Genomic DNA, 18,718 nt, shown 5'->3' with positions numbered 1-18,718 from the left:
CCAAATATTTTCACACTATGGAATTACTGTCCTTTTTAGATTCGCAATAAGCTTAATCAAGAGCAAAATACTAAACTTCAACATCAAAAGGAACTGCTTAACAAGCGTAACGTGGAAGTGACTATGATGGACAAAAGAATCAGTGAACTTCGTGAACGCTTGTGGAAGAAGAAATCTGATGCACGTCAAAAGGAAAACATCCCTGTATGAAGCTGATTTCTATTTTTAAATCTAACATTTTGTCTGTAGTTGAACAAATTGTGCGCAGTTCTGCAATGAAAGAACTTCAGTTCTGAACTGCTCTGTTTTGTGTTTACAATATCCTTTTTAGTAGATTTGGTTTTTTACTTTTATTGTGAATATTCATTTTCTAAGAGGTGAAGATTTAACTAATTTTATTTTGTTAATAAGTGATAATACTATGCTATTTTGTTACATCTTTTGTTTTTCTGTGAGCTATTGTGATAAAATATTGAAGGTGGAATCACTTTATCATCTGTAGAATTGAAAATTATCTATTGTGCATTATTAGTCTCATCTTTCATGGCATCATACCTAACAAGTGCCCACAGGGCAAAGAACACTAATAGCTCAGATAAGTTTTTTAAGTTATCTGTGCTGATTGGCTCTTATTTAGTCATTGAACATTCAAGCCAATCAGAAGCCAATTCCATTCTCTAGGTAGGTAGGAAAGTTCAGTAAGTAGTGATGGCAAGACCAACCAAATCATTTTTTTCCTAAAGTGGTAGTATTTACAAATTAACTACATTAAACCAAGTAATTACTTTGTGAAATGACATTGTTTCTTCAGCCAGTCTGAAATACTGGAATTTGTAACATACACTTACGACTCTTATGTGTTTATGTAGACAATGGGAAAATTCCTGGGTTGGCCACCCTGGATGTCTCACCTTTTCCTCATGGCAACTGTTGCCATTGCTGTCTACATATCTTGCTTCTTCCAGTGATTACCAGCCACAGATCAATTCCCTGCTAGGCCATTGGATTTGCATTTGAAGACCAATGTACTGCACTATTGTGCCTAATGTTATTTATTTCAATATCTCTTAAACTGCAGTAATTTATTTTCATTTTTCTTTAAATTGATACCTGTTTCTGATCACTTTCATGTATCTGTATGATTGTGGGCAGCAATTGTTGCAGCTATCCAAACTTGCTTGTTAACTTCACTCTTTTATGTTCAAGCCCACTGAAATTTCTTTTACTATTAAATCCTACTAGACACCCAACATTCCTGGTTTCTCCCTACCTCCCTCCCATCCTCCTACAATAACATATACTGCAGCTCATTGTAACAGGCGATCTGCTATTTGCTGTACATAATCATTAACTTTGTCAAAAAAATTTATGAGAATGTAAGTCTACCGTGGTAGAGCAGTTAACTTTTTTTCATACCTGATATTGATGTTTATTTAACAAATCTGCTTTTCCCTTTAGCAGCTGAATCGCGTTAATGGCACACCAGTACCACAGACGCACTCTAATACCTCCGGTCGTGTTGCTGCTGTGGGACCCTACATCCAAGTTTCTACTGCAACTAGACCAGAAGGTAACCTGTCATCACCAGGAGAGATCTTAAAACTTCAGTTACTGATTGTATCTAGCAGTGATGGCTATGTTATGACTACAGCAAAATCTGGTAAACAGTGGAGTAAGTTGCTGTTTAAAAGAAAAACAGTGCTCCTGTTGTGAGAAAGGTTAACTTAATTAAGAAAGGTGGAAAATATTGAATAAAAGCTTGACCCACAGATCAGATTGAAATAAATTATGGATTAAGCAATTGGGAATTAATTGTGTTCCAGAGCAAAAATGTGAAATAGGAATTTTTGGCTATGCTTTTGTCAATTCATATTGTCTCTGGTTCCCCTCATTCCCAGTTAGTGTAGAATATTCTGTATCTCAAAAGTTTTTCTTAAATGAACTTATTAAAAAGCAGCCTATTCTCTGGTTTCTGAATTCTGCTTTTGGATAATGAGGTGTGAATGCAATCATTTTATTTCCTCCGTATGACCCTTCTACCCTTTTTGAAATAAGTAACGAACTGAGGTGAATTATTGGCAATACCTGGATATGCATGATGCAGCATATTAGAAGACTAATGTATTGCACTAATATTATGTCTAGTTATTTATTTTAGTACTCAAACGATGGTAATTTATTCCAATTTTTCTTGAAGCTAATGCCCCTTTCTGTTTGCCTTTATGTACCTTATGATTGTTACATTAGTTGTTGCAGCTATCTAGAAAATTTGCATAGTCAAAACATACAGTTACATCTACCAGTGTGTCATAACATCTAACGGCAATCTCACAATTTATGCTCGACTCTCCTCAAAAGGCAAAACGTTACTTGGGTGTACCCATGCCTCTCAACTCATTTGCTTTATAATGCCAGCATCCTAATATTTAATATGTAAAGTAAGGAATAGGCCTAAATTTTGCAGTCCCTGTCTGCACCACAGTTCACAAAAATCTTGGTCAACCTTTACATCAAATCCACATTTCCACCCTATGCACATGACTTGATTCCCTGAGAGCCCAAAAAGCTAGCATTCCCAACCTTAGTTATATTCAGTGAGCTTTACAGTGCAATGAGTAGAGAATTCCAAAGATTCACTGCCCTTCGAGAAGAAATTCTATTCAATAGCATGTCTGCGCTGAATCTATGACCTCTAGTTCTACATTGTTGAGCTGAATTAACACACCTCCAAATCAGGTCTGTCACGCCCTTTCTGAATTTTATGCATCTCCATGAGATCATCTACAGATGAAATAGAAGCAGGAGTGGGCAATTTGACCCCATGAACCTGCTTTACCATTCAAAAGGTTATGCCCAATCTAATTATGACCTTAACTTCACTCTCCTGCCTTCCCCCGTAACCCTTGACTCTATTGTCAATCTAAAATCTAACTTGGCCTTGAACGTATTCAATGACCCAGTCTCCATGGCTCACTGGGAAAAAGAATTCCAAACTCTAATGATTCTTTGAGAGATAAAATGGGAGATCCTTTTTTAAACTGAGCACCCTAGTTCTAGATTCTGCCACAGGGAAAAAAACATTCTCTCAGCATCTAATCTGCTGAGTACCCTCAGAACTTTGTAAGTTTCAATAAGATCACCTCTCATTCTTCTACACTGGTGAGAGTATTGGCCAAATCTGCTTAACCTTTCCCCATAATACAAAAAACCCTAATTCCTAGTGAACCATCTCTGGACTGCTTATGGAAGTATGTTTCTCCTTGAGGAAGTTGATCAAAACTGCACACTACTCCAGATGTGTTCTCACTTCTGTCCTATACAGATGTTGCAAGACTTTCCTACTTTTATACTCTGTTCCCCTTCGCATTAAAGACCAACATTTTGTTTGTCTTCCAAATTACTTGCTATGTGTATGCAGGATATAACAAGCAGAGAAGATAAAGGGGAACCAGTAGATATGTATTTGGATTTCAAGAAAGTGTTCAATTAGATGTCAAATAAAATGTTTCTGCACAAGGTAAGGACTTAGATCACTCCCAAGATCATATCAGCATAAATACAGGATTTGCCAAACTAACAAGAAACAGAGAATTGGGATAAATGGGTCATTTACAAGATGGCAAACTGAAACTAGTTGAGTGCTACAAGAATCTGTACTGGGCTTCAACTAGCAATATTATATGAAAATTAAAGACTTGGATGAAGGGAGCAACTGTATTGTAGCCAAATTTGCTGAATAAATTTCCCTTTCACAAAACCATGTTGATATTGGCTGATAGCATTGATTCCCTATCTGTCCCAATACTACCTCCTTAATGATGGATTTTAGCATTTTCCCAGTGACAAGCATTAGGCTAACCAACCTAGAATTTCCTGCTTTATTTCTCTCCTTTCTTAAACAGAGGTGTATTGGATTTGTAGTTTTGCAATCTGTTGGGACCTTTCCAGAATCTAGGGAATTTTGGAAGATTGCAACAAATGTATCAACCAACCAGGCAGCCGCTTCTTTTAAGACCCTTGGTGCAGGCCATCAGTAAGAAGTCTCACAACACCAGGTTAAAGTCCAACAAGTTTATTTGATAGTAAAACCACACGCTTTTGGGGTTTGCCCTTCGTCTGGTGAGTGGAGAGTTCTGGTCTCAACAGGAAGGGAACAGTCTTCCCTGGTGATTGTCGAGCGATGTTCATTCATCTGTTGTCGTAGTGTCTGCATGGTCTCCCCAGTGTACCATGCTTTGGGACATACTTGCCCGCCGTTCCCTTCCTGTTGGCGAACACTTCAGCGGTCACCGGTGTTCGGCCTCTGATCTTCGGATAAGTGTTCTCCAAGGCAGCCTTCACGACACACAGTGCAGAGTCACTGAGCAGAAACTGATAGCCAAGTTCTGCACACATCAGGACGGCCTCAGCTGGGATCTTGGGTTCATGTTGCACTATCTGTAACCCCCATGACTTGCCTGGGTTTGCAAAACCTCACTTACTGTCCTGTCTGGAGACAATACACGTCTCTTTAACCAATGCCTAATGCTATCTCCACTCACATTGTCTGCATCTTTAAGATTTGAATAGCAGGTTAGCTGTAAAGACTCGCATTCTAATCAGTATTCTGTAAACTGTGTGTGCCTTTATATGCTCTGTCTGAGACCAGAACTCTCCACTCACCTGACGAAGGGGCAAACCCTGAAAGCTTGTGGGTTTACTATCAAATAAACTGGTTGGACTTTAACCTGGTGTTGTGAGACTTCTTACTGTGTTTACCCCAGTCCAACGCCACATATGCAGGCCATCAGGCCAGGGACTTGTCAGCCTTCCATTTGTTCCATTAGTTTTCCCAGTTTTCTCCAGTGGTCGTAACTAAGTTCTTCCCTCCTTTTTGTCTTCAGAGATTTTCTATTATTCTGAGGATTTTTTATGTCTTCTGCTGTGAAGTTGAATACAGAATATTTATTCAAAGGCTGTGCCATTGCCTTGTTTCCCATTATTAATTCCTCAGTCTCACCCTCAAGGAACCAATAATTGCATCCTTCTAAACTCAGGAGAATAATAACTAATTCTACTCAATATTTTCTTATACCCCATCCAAGTCATCAATCTAGTTAATTTCTGGGCTGGACATTCCCTTAACTTGTGACTTGTGACTTGCAACATGTAAATTTCACACTCAGTCCAATGGATTAAAAATACAAGTTTCAATAAATATAAAAAGTCTACATTAAGAAATAGTCATGCAGATTGTCTACTTCTAAAAATATAGGGATAAAGATTGGTTAAGCATTGTTTTTGCTGGGTTTGAGTTTTTCCTGTGAGTTTCACCACTCCAGTACCCCAAAGAATTGTTTGATTTTTGATTTTGATTTTGTTTTTGTTGCCTGTTGTCAGCTTAACTTTATGGTAGCACTCTTGAGTGAGAGTTCAAGCTCCACAGAAGGCTGACAGTTCTTTTAACACTGAATAAGTGCTGCATTGTCAGAGTCGCCATCTGTCAAATGCTACATTAAACTGTGGCCTATTTAGGTGCTGCATTTCCCTACGTAATAATTGATTACAATTCAGAGAAAAAAATGTTGGTTGATGAAGCACTAGGACTTCCTGAGCAAGTGAAAGGTGTTATATAAATATTAGTTGTCTTTTAAACATATGTTAACATAGTTAACGTTGTGTTTCTTGCATTGAAGCTGACCATCTGTGTTGTTGCACGTGAGAAACCAGGGCTGAATGTCATGTTGAGATGGGGGGAATTAGACTGTGGTGTGTTTAGATGTATGTTGATTCCATTTTATTTTGTATAATGCGTTAATTTATTTTACTCCTTGTAGTTTAACACCAAATTTAGGAAAGTAGTTAGCTGAAGCATAGAATTTCCTCGACAATACTGTGACTGCACTTGCGGAATGGTGCCCCTCAAGCTATGTATAACCACTTGTATCTAATGGAGAGAGATGTCTGTGGTCCTGTGTGGCTGTTGTTAATTAATTTTGCATGTTGTGCAGATAAGTGTCACAGCAGAGGTGCTGCAGCAGGAAGGTATAATTATAGTGGATTAAGTTTACATTCAGTTCCTATTTTTTAAATATGCATTTTTTGGCTCAGGAAAATCACAAGAACACCATTGTTATGGGGAGCAACAACTTTATACTATGAGAAGAGTGTGCCAATTGGTTGGCGAGTTGACTCAGGAAGATGCATTGCAATGAATAATGCAGCAGTGGACGGTCATTGACAGTCACCTGCCATTTTAAAAAAAAACAGACAGCTTGACTCTGGTCAAGGCAATGGCTGTGGAATGAACCAGTGAATGGCTATGTGCGTAATGTGTGAACATGTTCTTTCCCTTTGCAAAGAACAGGGCACCATGTATTATGTTTAGCTTCCAGTATTTGCAAATGCACCTCACTGTGAGCCTGACTGACGAGCTTAAATTGGTTGTTAGTGTTATTTTTTGCACAACAGAGGATTATTTAGCAAATGTGGTCCAGTCACGGAATCAGGTTGGACACTGCTCTGAATTTTATAAATAGGGGTTGGAACATTTCTAGCTTATTAACTAATGTTTCACTTCAAGCACAGCTATTTGTGCTGGATGATGATCTAGATCTGCCCCCATTGTTTGAATCAGTGAATTTATTGTGCTTATGAACTTGACAATACACACTGAGTTCAGATTTAACAAGACTATTAATGCCCAAATTGATAGTGTTGCCATGGGTTACTCTTTAAACCCAACACTTGCTAACATCTTTGTTGGGTTCCATGGGAAACATGTCTTCAATGAATTGACACCAAACCTCCTCCTTATTGCATACTTCTGATGTGTATGATAAATATGCTATATATAAATCCATAAGCAAGTCATAACTTCCTTACATGTCTTAGTGGGTTCCATCCATCCTGCGCTCAAATTCACCTTTGAAATAGAGCAGTCAAATTAACACCTTTTCCTTGAAGTGTTGGTTGTGAAATCTAATCAGAGGGTCCTCTACCATGGCATACTGCAAACCTATTTTTATTGATCAGTACACATATTGGAATTCTTACCATTCACATGGTAGATTGGCCTAATTGATAACCTTGTAAATAAGGTTCAAGTCATTTGTTCACCATGCATGCTTGTGATGCTGAAATAGGGTGCATCAAAGACATTCTGTGAAATACAGCTAGCTGCCTTGATCAGATCATTTCATGCTGTATATTGCACAAGCTTGTGAATGAGTCCAAGGTCATCATGTTCAGCCCTGAAAAGTACCCAGGCTATGTCAATTGCCTTAGAAGGGCAAGGCATCTGAAAGATTTGAGCAATAAGTGAAGACAGATGTTTTGTGCTGCTACTATGCAAGAGCAGCATGAGTGGTATTCGTCACTAATAAGATGCTGCTGTCAAGGCAAAAAGACATTGTGCCTATCTCACAAATGAGTAATGCAGTATATGAATTTCAGTACCAATGTGATGCTATCCATGTGAGGTATTTGCCCCAAAGACTGATGGATTGTATCAAACAAAATGTCCCTTCCACTGATTACAATGGGCAAAGTACATACCTGACTAGCTCTTGCTTTCAAAACTCAGAATAGCGTTCAACTTTAGATGTGATTCCACAATTGGACAACATTTGCTAAATTATCCTCAATGTGCTAAAAATTAAAGATTGTCAGCCGGGCTGGTAGTTGCATGTACTGGAAGCAAATCACTATGTCCTGTTCTTTTCAGACACAGCAGGTGTCTGAAAAGCATTACACCTAATTAGCTAAACAAAATAAGCAATGGTCATTCACTGGTTCATTATTTGGGTCAAAGCATTGCCCTATCAGAGTTAAACTGCCTGGTTTAAATTTCAAACAGTGCTTGGTCAGTCACTATCAACTGGCGCATTCTCCATGATGTGGAGATGCCAGTGTTGGACTGGGGTAAACACAGTTAGAAATCTGAGAACACCAGGTTTAAGTCCAACTGATTTATTTGATAGTAAACTCGCAAGCTTTTGGGGTTTGCCCCTTCGTCAGGTGAATGGAGAGTTCTCGGACTTCTTACTGCATTCTTCATGGCCAAGCCTCTGTCAATCAGAGTCCACTTGCATTGATATTCTTCCAATTGCTGTGATGAGTGCAAGATGAAATTTTTTGACAGAATCTCTACTTTTTAAATATAGATGTAGGAATCTGTAATATGACATTATTTGACAAAAGTAATTTTTTAAACCACGTACAGAGTGAACATTGGTATCTACACCATGGACTGCAGCAGTTCAAGAAGGCAGCTCACCGGCACCTTCTTGAGGGATATCGGGGATAGGCAGTGAACGCTGGCCAAGCCAGCGATGCCCACATCCAGTAAATTCTAAAAATTAAAAAAAAGTTTAGATTTGGGGTGTTTTATACAGTGTGTAGAACTGCAAACCACAGATGCAGTAGACCTACATAATAGAAATCAGAGTGCTCTTGATTTTATATTAATGTTGGAAAAGCAAGAAATGCTCAGGCAGTATCTGTGGTGAGTGATAGAGTTAAAATTCCAGATTGATCTTTCATTAGATCTGAGAAAAGTTAAAAATAGGTTTTGAGTGAAAGGGGTGAGGGTGGGAAAAAGAACAAGTAGGAAGGACTGTGAAAACAGGATAGACTAAATAGCGAGTGTTCGCGGTGTAATGTTGAAAGGAATAGTAAAGTAAAGAAATGAAAGATGTATCTAGAAAAGGTGTGAATGACAGAATGATAAACAGCTGCCATTTGAAAGGAAAAAGGAGGGGGGAGAAAAAAAACCAAAACCCCAAGATGGGGGAAGAGGTTACGGTCTGAAATTGTTGTGACGTGCCTAATCGAAAGTTTAGGTGCCATTGGTCAAACTTGCATTGAGCTTCATTGGAATTCTGCAAGATGATGACAGATCAGTATTAGAGCAAGGTGGAGAATTAAAATAAAAGGCTACTGGAAGCTATGCTTGCAGATTAAATGTAATGCGGTCACCCAATCTGCATTTTGTTGTCTTGATGTAGAGCAGAATCTTTTGCAAGCAGTGAATACAGTATATAGTCAATTGAAAGAAATAAGCATAAATTGCTGTTGCACTGGGAAGGAAAGTCTGGGGCCAGGATGATAAAAGGTAGAAGACTTTGTATGTTCTACACTTGCATAGATATGTGACATAGAACGGGGAGAGGTTTTTGGGAGATTTGAGATTTTTGCAACATTTGAAATTTGGTTAGGGTTTTACAGAGGGAATGGACCCTTCAAATGCTAAAAACAGGTGGAAAAGGTGAGGTTGGAGGTGATAGGAACACTGCAATATAATTTGTTGGAAATGCAGGCTGGCAGGATGGTCAGTGAGGTCAAGGGGAGCCCTTTTTTAAAGATGATATGAAAATTGTCAATATTGTCATTGGTGAGGAAGAAAACTAAACTGCAGGAAAATACCAGTAGACTGGTTAGGTGGGCATAAAATTGGCAAATGGAATTCAGTCTGAAGAAATTAGGTAATCCATTTGGGGAAGTCAAACAATGCAAAGGAATACAGTAGAGGTTATAGAATTCTAAAAAGTGTCAAGGAACATAGGGACCTTGGAGTGCATATCCTCTCTTCCTGAAGTTAACAAAACAGATGGACAAGGTGGTTAAAAAGACATACAAGATGCATCTCTTTATTGTCTGAGGCATAGGGCACAAGAGCAGCATAGGGAGGATATGCTAGAGATGCAGAGACCACTATTTAGTTCACAGTTAGAAGACTCCATACAGTTCAGGGTATTGCATTACACGAAGGATGTGATCACAATAGAGAGGATGCTGAGGAGGGTTAGGAGGATGTTGCCAAAATTTTTAGCTATTGAGAAAAGATTGGATAGGTTGGGATTGTTTTCTTTGGAATAATGGAGACTGAGATTTTGTTAAGGTGTGTAAAATTGAGTGGTCAATAACCTAGTGACGTAGATTTGAAATGACTGGTAGAAAGATTAGAGTATTTTTGTCTCTGAAGTTATTTAAATTTACCAATCACCAGTCAGCTATTGAGTTCACAATACAAAATTGCTGTTCATTTGGCATAAAATTGGCAATTTCACTCAAGGGATTGAGGAATAGCTAATGTAGCAATTTTAAAGTAATCAAATAAGGCTGGGCGCATAAGTTGGGAAGAAGTGCAGAAGTTTTATTCTTCAAAATTGTGCTGTACCAAATCCATAAATTCTTGATGCCGATTGGGTACTGAAACATACAATGCAGACTGAGGTTATTCAGTTCGAGCCTGCGCCAGCTCTCCAAAAGAGAATCTATCTCAGGTGGACTCTCCCACCCTGTCCCTTTAACCTATGGCTAATGCAAATAACTTGCAAATTTTTGGACACTTATAGGGCAATTTAGTATGGCCAGTCCACCTAGCCTGCACATCTTTGGACTGTGGGAGGAAACGAGGAAACCCATGCAGAGATGGGGAGAACATGCAAACTCCACACACGGTCACCCAAAGCCGAAATCGAACTCTGGCCCTTGGCACTGTGAGAAAACAGTGCTAACCATTGTGCCACTGTGCTGCCCAATAAACAGGAAAATAGGAAAGACTTCAATTTTGCTATAAAAATGTTGTTCATGGTTTGTAGTAATATTTTAAAAGTAGTTTAAAGTTTGATAAAGTTTAATTGTAGAAAATGGGATAAATTCAATTATAGCAACTTGAAGAATATTCCACTTGAAAGTTGAGGCTATGTTAACAGCTAGAAAAATACGATCGTAAAACAGCCTGTAGACTTGCTTCAGTGGGGAATTCAAGGTGAGGGCTGGAATTCTCCCAGTCTTGCATCCTGTTGCCAATGAGAACAGAGAATTTGGCACTTAACCAAATCTCCGTTTACTGAAGTGGGACTGCAAAATCTCGGTTGCAGGTGAGGATGAAGAATTCTGGCTGAGGTGTGTATACTGCTTGTAAAGTAATGCAGCCTAGAAGATAGTTTTGTTTTGAAAGTTCTCGTGACAATTAATTTAAACTTCATGAACTCTGGAGAGCTATGTTGCCATGGAAATGGGTGGAGCTCAAGTCCTAGAACTTCAGTTGATCTGTGTTTGCCGGAGGAGTGAGTTTTCTATATCGGGGGGGAAAAGGCCATAGTAGAAAGGAGCTGCTGTTAGCAGGCTAGACTCCAGCAGCAAAAATGTTGCTGTGAGTTGCTTCTTGTGTGCTTGGGGCTCAGAAGAAGTCCCAGGAGTTGTTTGGTGGCTCTACGCAGTTAGAGGTCAGGAGAAGTCCTGAAGCCTCAGCCTCAGCCTCAGCCTCAGGAGCTGAGAGATTGGCACAAGGTCACTGGCTCCGTGCTAAAAGGGTTGGGACATAGAACAAGCTCTGAGACCTATTTATAGTTTGGTGTAGCTAAGGAGCTTGGTGAAATTCAAACCAGTGCCAGATCAGTGAAGCTAACTACAGTCAATAAGGATAGGCAACAACACCACCTCCATGATCATTCTCATCACCAGTACTCTGCAAGGCTGTACCCTCAGCTCCTTACTATACTCTTTGTACACCTCTGATTGCATGGCCAAATTCCCTTCAACTTGATTTTCAAGTTTGCTGATAACACCACTGTTGTTGGTTAGATCTCAGACAATGACGAGACACAATACAGGAAAGAGATAGAGAATCTGGTGAACTTGTGCAAGACAATAGTCTTTCCCTCAATGTCAACAAAATGAAGGAAATTGTTGTCAATGTCAGGAAGCGTAGTGGAGGGCATGGTGCTGTCTACACCAATAGGGATGAAGTAGAAATGGTCGAGAGTTTCAAGATTTTAGGTGTCCAGATTACCAGCAACCTGTCCTAGTCCCTCCATGCAGATGCTCTGGTTAAGAAAGCCCACCAATGCCTCTACTTTCTCAGGAGACTTAGAAAATTTGGCATGTCTGCAGATGCAACATAGAAAGCATTCTTTCCCGTTGTATCACGTCTTGGTTTGGCTCCTGTTCTGTCCAAGACTGCACTAAATTACAAAGGGTCATAAATGAAGCCCAGTCCATCATTCAAACCAATCTCTCATCCATTGACACTGTCTACATTTCCCACTGCCTCGGAAAAGCACCTTCCTGTCTTCCATCGGGAAAAGGTCTGAGGACACATACCAAACAACTCAAAAACAGCTTCTTCCTTGCTGCCATCAGACTTTTGATCTTTCTCTATACCCTAGCCATGACTGTAACTCTACATTCTGCACTCTCTCCTTTCCTTCCCTATGTACGATATGCTTTGTATAGCGCACAAGAAACAATACTTTTCACTGTATGCTAATATATGTGACAATAAATCAAATATTTAAAGAAAAGCTTGTAAAGAACTGAAATTGCACTAGTAAGTTGAGGCTGGAGTGTAGGCTTGAAAATTCGGGCAAATGCAGAATCAGGAAATGAGATCAAAATCCTGGGAGATGTGCAGGTTTTGACAGGTCTGAGTTGGAGCAGCTTTGAAAGAATTCAGTATCTTAGTCTTCAAAAGTGAAAACTTTAGAATCGTTCATGAGGGAGACAGATTTTCAGAGATTGGTTGATGACTCAGTGTTTACTGACATCTGGTAGGTTGCTGCAAAATCCATTGGACTTTGTAAAACGTGGTGTGTTTGATCACAATTTTCTGTTAATTCATACGCACTTAATATTAATTCTGAATGTTAAGAATGTAAAATCAACATTGTAAATGGTTTTATATTTTGACGTTGTATGGTAAAGTTTATTTTTGTTTGTTCAAAATCTGTGGAAAAAGAGATTATTTCTTGAATGGGTGTAAATTGAGAGAGGTAGTACTCAACAAAACCTTGAAGTCGTCGTGCATCAGTTGCTGAAAGTAAGCAGGCAGTAAAGAAGGCAAATGATATGTTGGCCTTCAGAGCAAGAGGATTTGAATATAAGAATAAGGATGTTTTGCTGCAGTTGTATACGGTGTTGGTGAGGCCACACCTGGAGTATTGTGCAATTTGAGTGCCCTTATCTGAGGAAGGGTGTCCTTGCTATTAGAGGAAGTACAGCGAAGATTTACCAGGCTGATTCCTGGGGTGGCAGGTCTGGCATATGAGGAGAGACTAAATTGGTTAGGATTATATTCACTGGAGTTTAGAAGTGTGGAAGGGGACTTCATAGAAACTCTCAAAATTCTGACAAGGTTAGGGTAGATTCAGAAAGAATGTTCCCAATGGAGGGGGAGACCAGAACTAGGGGTCATAGTTTAAGAATAAAGGGACTTTTAGAACTGAGATGAGAAGAAATTACTTCACCCAGAGGATGGTGAATGAGTGGAATTCACTACCATAGAATGTAACTGAGACCAAACGTCTGATTTCAAGAAGAATTTAGATACAGTTCATGGTGCTAAAGTTAGGGCAGAGTTAGGGAGAGAATGCACCAACTATTGTTAAAGCACAATCGAGGAGGAAGGGGGATCAGGATATTGAATTTGATGATCAGCCATGATCAAAATGAATGGCGGTGCAGGTTCGAAGGGTGGAATGACCTTCTTCAAGTTTCTATGTTTCTATGAATTTTGTGGATTCTCTTAGCAAATTTCTTGAACCTTAAACTTTTGGCTACTTTAAACAAAATGTTATTGATCTCTAACCGGATCTTACCAAAAGCTTGGGAGTCTGAGCTGGGATCATAATTTCTTAGTGATAATTCCCTCCTCCGAAAGAGTTCAGAAGTGATCTTATTTCCAGAGTGTTGTAGCATCCTATCTAAGTGTTTCGTTCTTTCAGGGTGTCATTTTATACTAGCTGTTAGTATGTTACGAAGTTGGGAAGTATTTGGGATCACATTTTTAGTGTGCCATATTTAGAATTTATAATTTAATATTTCAGATTTCTTCTAACTTCCTTTTTATGTTTAATTTACTGTCTTATTTTGTGTTCTTGTTTCTCTTTTGCTTTACTACTGGGTCCTTCAATGACTCACTTTGCTTTGACTTCTTGGACAGAATCAGATGGCAGTTTGAAAAAACCTCCAGGGATTTGGAAAGTTTCTAATTTAGACATCATAGTGGATCCTGGTTTAATTTCTTCTGCTGCCTCTCTAAAGTCTCCAGATCATAGTGTGAACCACTTGGCAGCTTCTGTTCCTGACAAACTACATTGTGAGTCTGTGGAACTGTTACTGACATTGCTTAAAGGACATTTTCTGCGGTATACTTTAAGCTTGCATAAAACAATCATTCTGCTTGCCTTAGAAGTGACATTTGGAAAATTCCTGGTTACATTTAATACTTTTGTTACAAATTAATCCTATGAATCTATTGTAAATACAAGTGAGTGTTATTGTGCAGCCAAATGTAGATGTAAATAAACGTGGTAGAGCTAAATGTTCATGTTGTATGTTTTCAATCAAAAAGCACTAAATGGTAACATTTTAATCTTGTTTCTAAAAATGCATCTAATATTTAAAATTTAAACCTAATGTGTTCTACAGTTATATGTCTTCTATTTTCTGTTCTATTATACATAGATGAAATGCTTAGACACAAGCTGACCGGCTCCTGGGTGGTGTCTAATTTGGATGTGGGTCTTGACTCTGGTTCATCCTTGCATTTTAAAAACTATGAAAGCAGATGCTTGGGTTGTACGTCTTTATACAGTTCTGCTTTATTGAACTGACTGATGTAATTTGTTATAATTTTGAATGCAACAATCCCCTAATAATGCATCCCTAATTAAATCTGGCATCCTATTTAAGGGTTTTTTTAATCTAATCATATTTAATACATCTAACTGATGCATGTGTTTGTATATGCCTGGTGCATGAAGTTTCCTTTTATGATTGACTGTTCAAAACTGAATGAAATCTTTTCACCTGTTTTAACTCCTCAAAACTGAATATTCAGTGATTATAATAGCCTGCCATTGATTATAGTGGTCTAATGGTACAAAATATTGAGAATTCTTTAATGCTCCCCCAAATGTAATGTTACAGTAGTTTTGCAAAGGCCATGAACAATTCTGCAGTAGTTGATCTGTAAGGCAAAGTCACGGTTTTATATAATTTCAGTAGATCTATTTGTGATTCAGTTTTCTTTATGGAAAACCTGAAAGTGGACTGAAAGTTTTTCTCCTTTGTTTATCTTGCAAATGCTCAATATAATTGTTGTTCATGTTGATTTACTAGTAAGCTCTCAATTTTTTTTTCATTTTTTCAAGAGAAGTTGTCATCTTCACCCATTTTAAATCAAGATCTTGTGAAAGTAGTAGTTGTGATTGAAATTCTATAATGTTGAGCTTGTCAGGCATTTAAAGACTTTTTTCTTTTAAGCTTCCAGAGTCACCTTAATATAATGCAGACTGTTTTAAAACTTTTAAATTTACATGCAAGAACAGGGAAAGTTAATTTTTTAATTGCAAAAATTCTTTCTAGCTTGACAATCTTTTATAAAATAAATAAAAATCCCATCCAAGGAACAAAATGAGTTCATAAATCAAAATAGTCCAAAAGTTGAAATTTGATTTTACAAAATTGTCGCAATAGTAAATAAGTAAATAGTAAGTAAACAACCAAACAATTTTTAGTAGGCTGGGTTGTGTTTAAACAACCCATGCAGTGAACTGGTGGTTAAGTGGCGCATTGTTAAATTTGCCATAACCAAAACTGATGGATTTACATCTAAAACCCATTACGAATTAACACATTATGTAGTGCCAAATAAAGTGAACTGATGCTTTCAGAAATGGATGATGAGCAGAAAATTGGAAGAATTAGCTGGTGTACAGTTTCTTTTAATTAAGTTTCCTTTCTTACACTTGCTGAGAACCAATTGTGGCATTGTAGACAAATAGAATGTATACTTTGCACTTTGTGATATATATGATAAAATTGTAATGTAAAACATTCAAATATATTGCTAATTTTGAATTAAGATAGTATTAAAGAAATCATTTTTACATTTCTGCACAAACTTAAAACTTCTGTCGTTAAATAGAATAAGTTTTGAATTTGGAAAAGTAATCATGTTTTTATGAGCTACCTTAGAAAAATATAAAAGTAACAGCACAGGAGGAGACTATTCAGCTCATCTTGTCTATGTCACCCTGAGGACACCCATGTGCTCTTTCTAATCCTACCTTCCTGAACCTGGCCATAGCCCTGTTTCTTACAGCACTTAATGTGCAGATCCAGGTATTTTTTAAGAGAGTTTAGGGTCTTTGTCTCCATCACCAATTCTGGCAGCGAATTCCAGACATCCACTATCTGAAATTTTGCAAAGCATAATTTTTCCATTTGATAGCCACCATTGTTCCATTCCCTTTTTAGTCAATGAGTTGGTGACCTATTCTCTGCTGCTATTAAAATGTAGCCACCACAGAGGCGTGGAAGTAATTGTGGAATGATGTGCTGCCCACTTTATTTCCTATGGACCTGTTCAGAAATTCATGTTGAGAACATAGAAATATTTAAGCCACAGAAGGAGAACATTTGGTCCAGTGTGTCCATGCCAACTGGAAGAGTTATCCAGTCTAACCACAACTTCCAGCTTGTGATCTGTAGCACTATAGATTACTGCATCTCAAATGCTCAATAAACGAGATGAGTATTTCTGCCTCTGCTGCCCTTTCAGACAGTGAGTTTGAGACCTCTCCTGGATGAAAGAATTGCACCTAAATTCCCCTCTAATTCATCCACCAATTACTAGAAATCCATACCTGCTGGTTATTAATCTGTCTGCTAAAAAAAATTAGGTCTTCCCTATGCATCTCAATGAAATTTCCTCGGTTTGCTCTGCTCCAAGGAAAACAAGCCCAGCCAATTTCATCTTTAGTCATCCATAAATGCAGCATTCCTAGAAATACCCTTGAGTCTCTACTGTATCTTCTCTAATATGATCAGATCCTTGCTGTAATCAGATGACCAGAACTTGCGCAGTATTTTAGCTGTAGTCTGAATGGTGTTCACATAACATTCCCAGCTCCAACACTAAAGGAAAGGATCCCCTATGCCTTGTTGACCACTTTATCTACCTGTCCTGTTACCTTCAGATACCAGTAGTCATAGACTCCAAGATCCTCCTGTTGCTCTACGTTTTTCAGAAACTTATTGTGAGAAAATGAGATTTCTCAATTTTTTTGATATCACCATCATTTATTGTGAAAAAAGGCATATGTGTTTGAGTATGGATGTGTCTGGTTTAATGAAACTGAAGACAGTTAGACTGCAAGAGTTGAAACTTCAACAAGAGGTAGATGAGAAGGCAAGTGGTTGAAGTGGAAATGGAGTGCCAGGAAGGCAGTACGAATAAGTGATTTAGAGTTAACTTGTATTTCAAAAGGAACATATACAATTGGGTGATCTTAAATTGGTGAGGTGAAGTAGTAAGTTTATTTTCTTTAAAAAGTAGCCATAAAATAACACAAAAGATTGTTAAATTTTGGGAAAGGGAAAAAACATGTTTAAAAATAAATTGATGATTGTTAGAGGGCGGCTATGACATTTTGCCAAGATGGTGTGTGCTGGAGACAGACTTGTGAGAAATCCATTGCCACCACTCTCAGAATAGATGTTTTTTGTCTACAAACAGCCTTGTCGACAAATTGTGGCTCCCCAGTACCCCATACCAATCCCAGTAAGATTTCTCTATAGCAACAGAACATTTTGTAGTAACATTACTGGATTTTTAAAAATAGATTAAAAATCAATGAGGACTGTTGCCACCAGAAGGGAGTTTAGCTCTGAGTTTACTTAAAGCCAGAATATTGTGGGAAAAGTTTTTGTAGAAGTACTATTAACTGTGTAAAAGTGTTCTTGTGTCTTTAAGTAATGTTTTTTCCCCTTTTGTCGTGATAAATGTTTAAATTTAACATTTAAAATATTCACAAGTAGTCTGAAATGTACTTCTCTTGACTTCAGATACCTCCTCATAACATGCGCTTGTTCAAATTTCCCTTTGAGCAAACTGGCACTTACAATAGCACCTATAATTTACTGTGCGTTCTCTAGCCTTGTTTATCCTTTCCAAATGCGCTACCTTTCACTTCTGTGAATTCCATTAACCACTTTTCTACCCATCTGACCATCCTGTGGTTATCTTCCTATGGACTACAGCTTTTTTCCCCCCACTTTTACTCCTTGGCTAATTTTCATATCCCAATGATGCACACATTTCAGTCTGAATCATTAATATGTATAACATGTACTTAGAGACCAAGTACTGAGCCTTGTAGAATCTCAGTGGAAGCAGCTTTCCAATCTTGAAAACACCCTTTAACCAATAACCTATGATTCCTGTCACAGAGCCAATTTTGGATCCAATTTGCTAATTTCTCTTGGATTCTGTAGGCTTTTACAATTCTGATCAGTCTGCAATGGGGGACCTTTTCAAAAGCCCTTGTCGTTATGCAAATTACTTCAAACATGCCTCCCTTATTGACCCACCTTGTTACTTCCTCAAAACCAGTCTTATCATGTTACTCAAAAATTACTTTCTCTTAACAAATCCATGCTGTCCCTAATTAATCCAAGGCCCTCTAAATGGTTAATTATACCTTGTCTCAGAATTTTTTCCAATAATTTGCCCACCATTGAAGTAATTGTCAACTGGCTTTCATTACTTGGGCTATTCCTTCCCAACAACTATGCAAGATTAGCAATCCTGTCATCCTCCATCACCACACCTATGTTCAGAGAGGATTGAAAACTGATGGATAAAATTTCCACTATTTCTTCTTTTGTTTTCTTTAACAACCTGCTATACATTTCTTCTTGGCCTGGTGATTGATCTACTTTCAAG

At 38.1% G+C, this 18,718-nt stretch overlaps 1 protein-coding gene across 2 annotated transcripts in view; it reads left to right on the top strand.

The window, feature by feature from the left end:
- ppp1r13bb (protein phosphatase 1, regulatory subunit 13Bb) overlaps positions 1–18,718 on the top strand; it is a 96,535-nt gene that overhangs the window by 60,498 nt on the left and 17,319 nt on the right. For both annotated transcript variants that reach the window (XM_080202591.1, XM_080202590.1), the window contains exons 8-11: positions 40–204; positions 1,459–1,570; positions 13,928–14,083; positions 14,452–14,565. In XM_080202591.1, coding sequence (XP_080058717.1) covers positions 40–204; positions 1,459–1,570; positions 13,928–14,083; positions 14,452–14,565 — 547 coding nt within the window. The remainder of the gene's footprint in view (positions 1–39; positions 205–1,458; positions 1,571–13,927; positions 14,084–14,451; positions 14,566–18,718) is intronic.

Source organism: Carcharhinus amblyrhynchos, chromosome 14 (genome assembly GCF_965287045.1).
Source record: "Carcharhinus amblyrhynchos chromosome 14, sCarAmb.v2.hapA, whole genome shotgun sequence".
Taxonomy (NCBI): Eukaryota; Metazoa; Chordata; class Chondrichthyes; order Carcharhiniformes; family Carcharhinidae; genus Carcharhinus; species Carcharhinus amblyrhynchos.
This window is presented reverse-complemented; position numbering and strand designations above follow the sequence as displayed.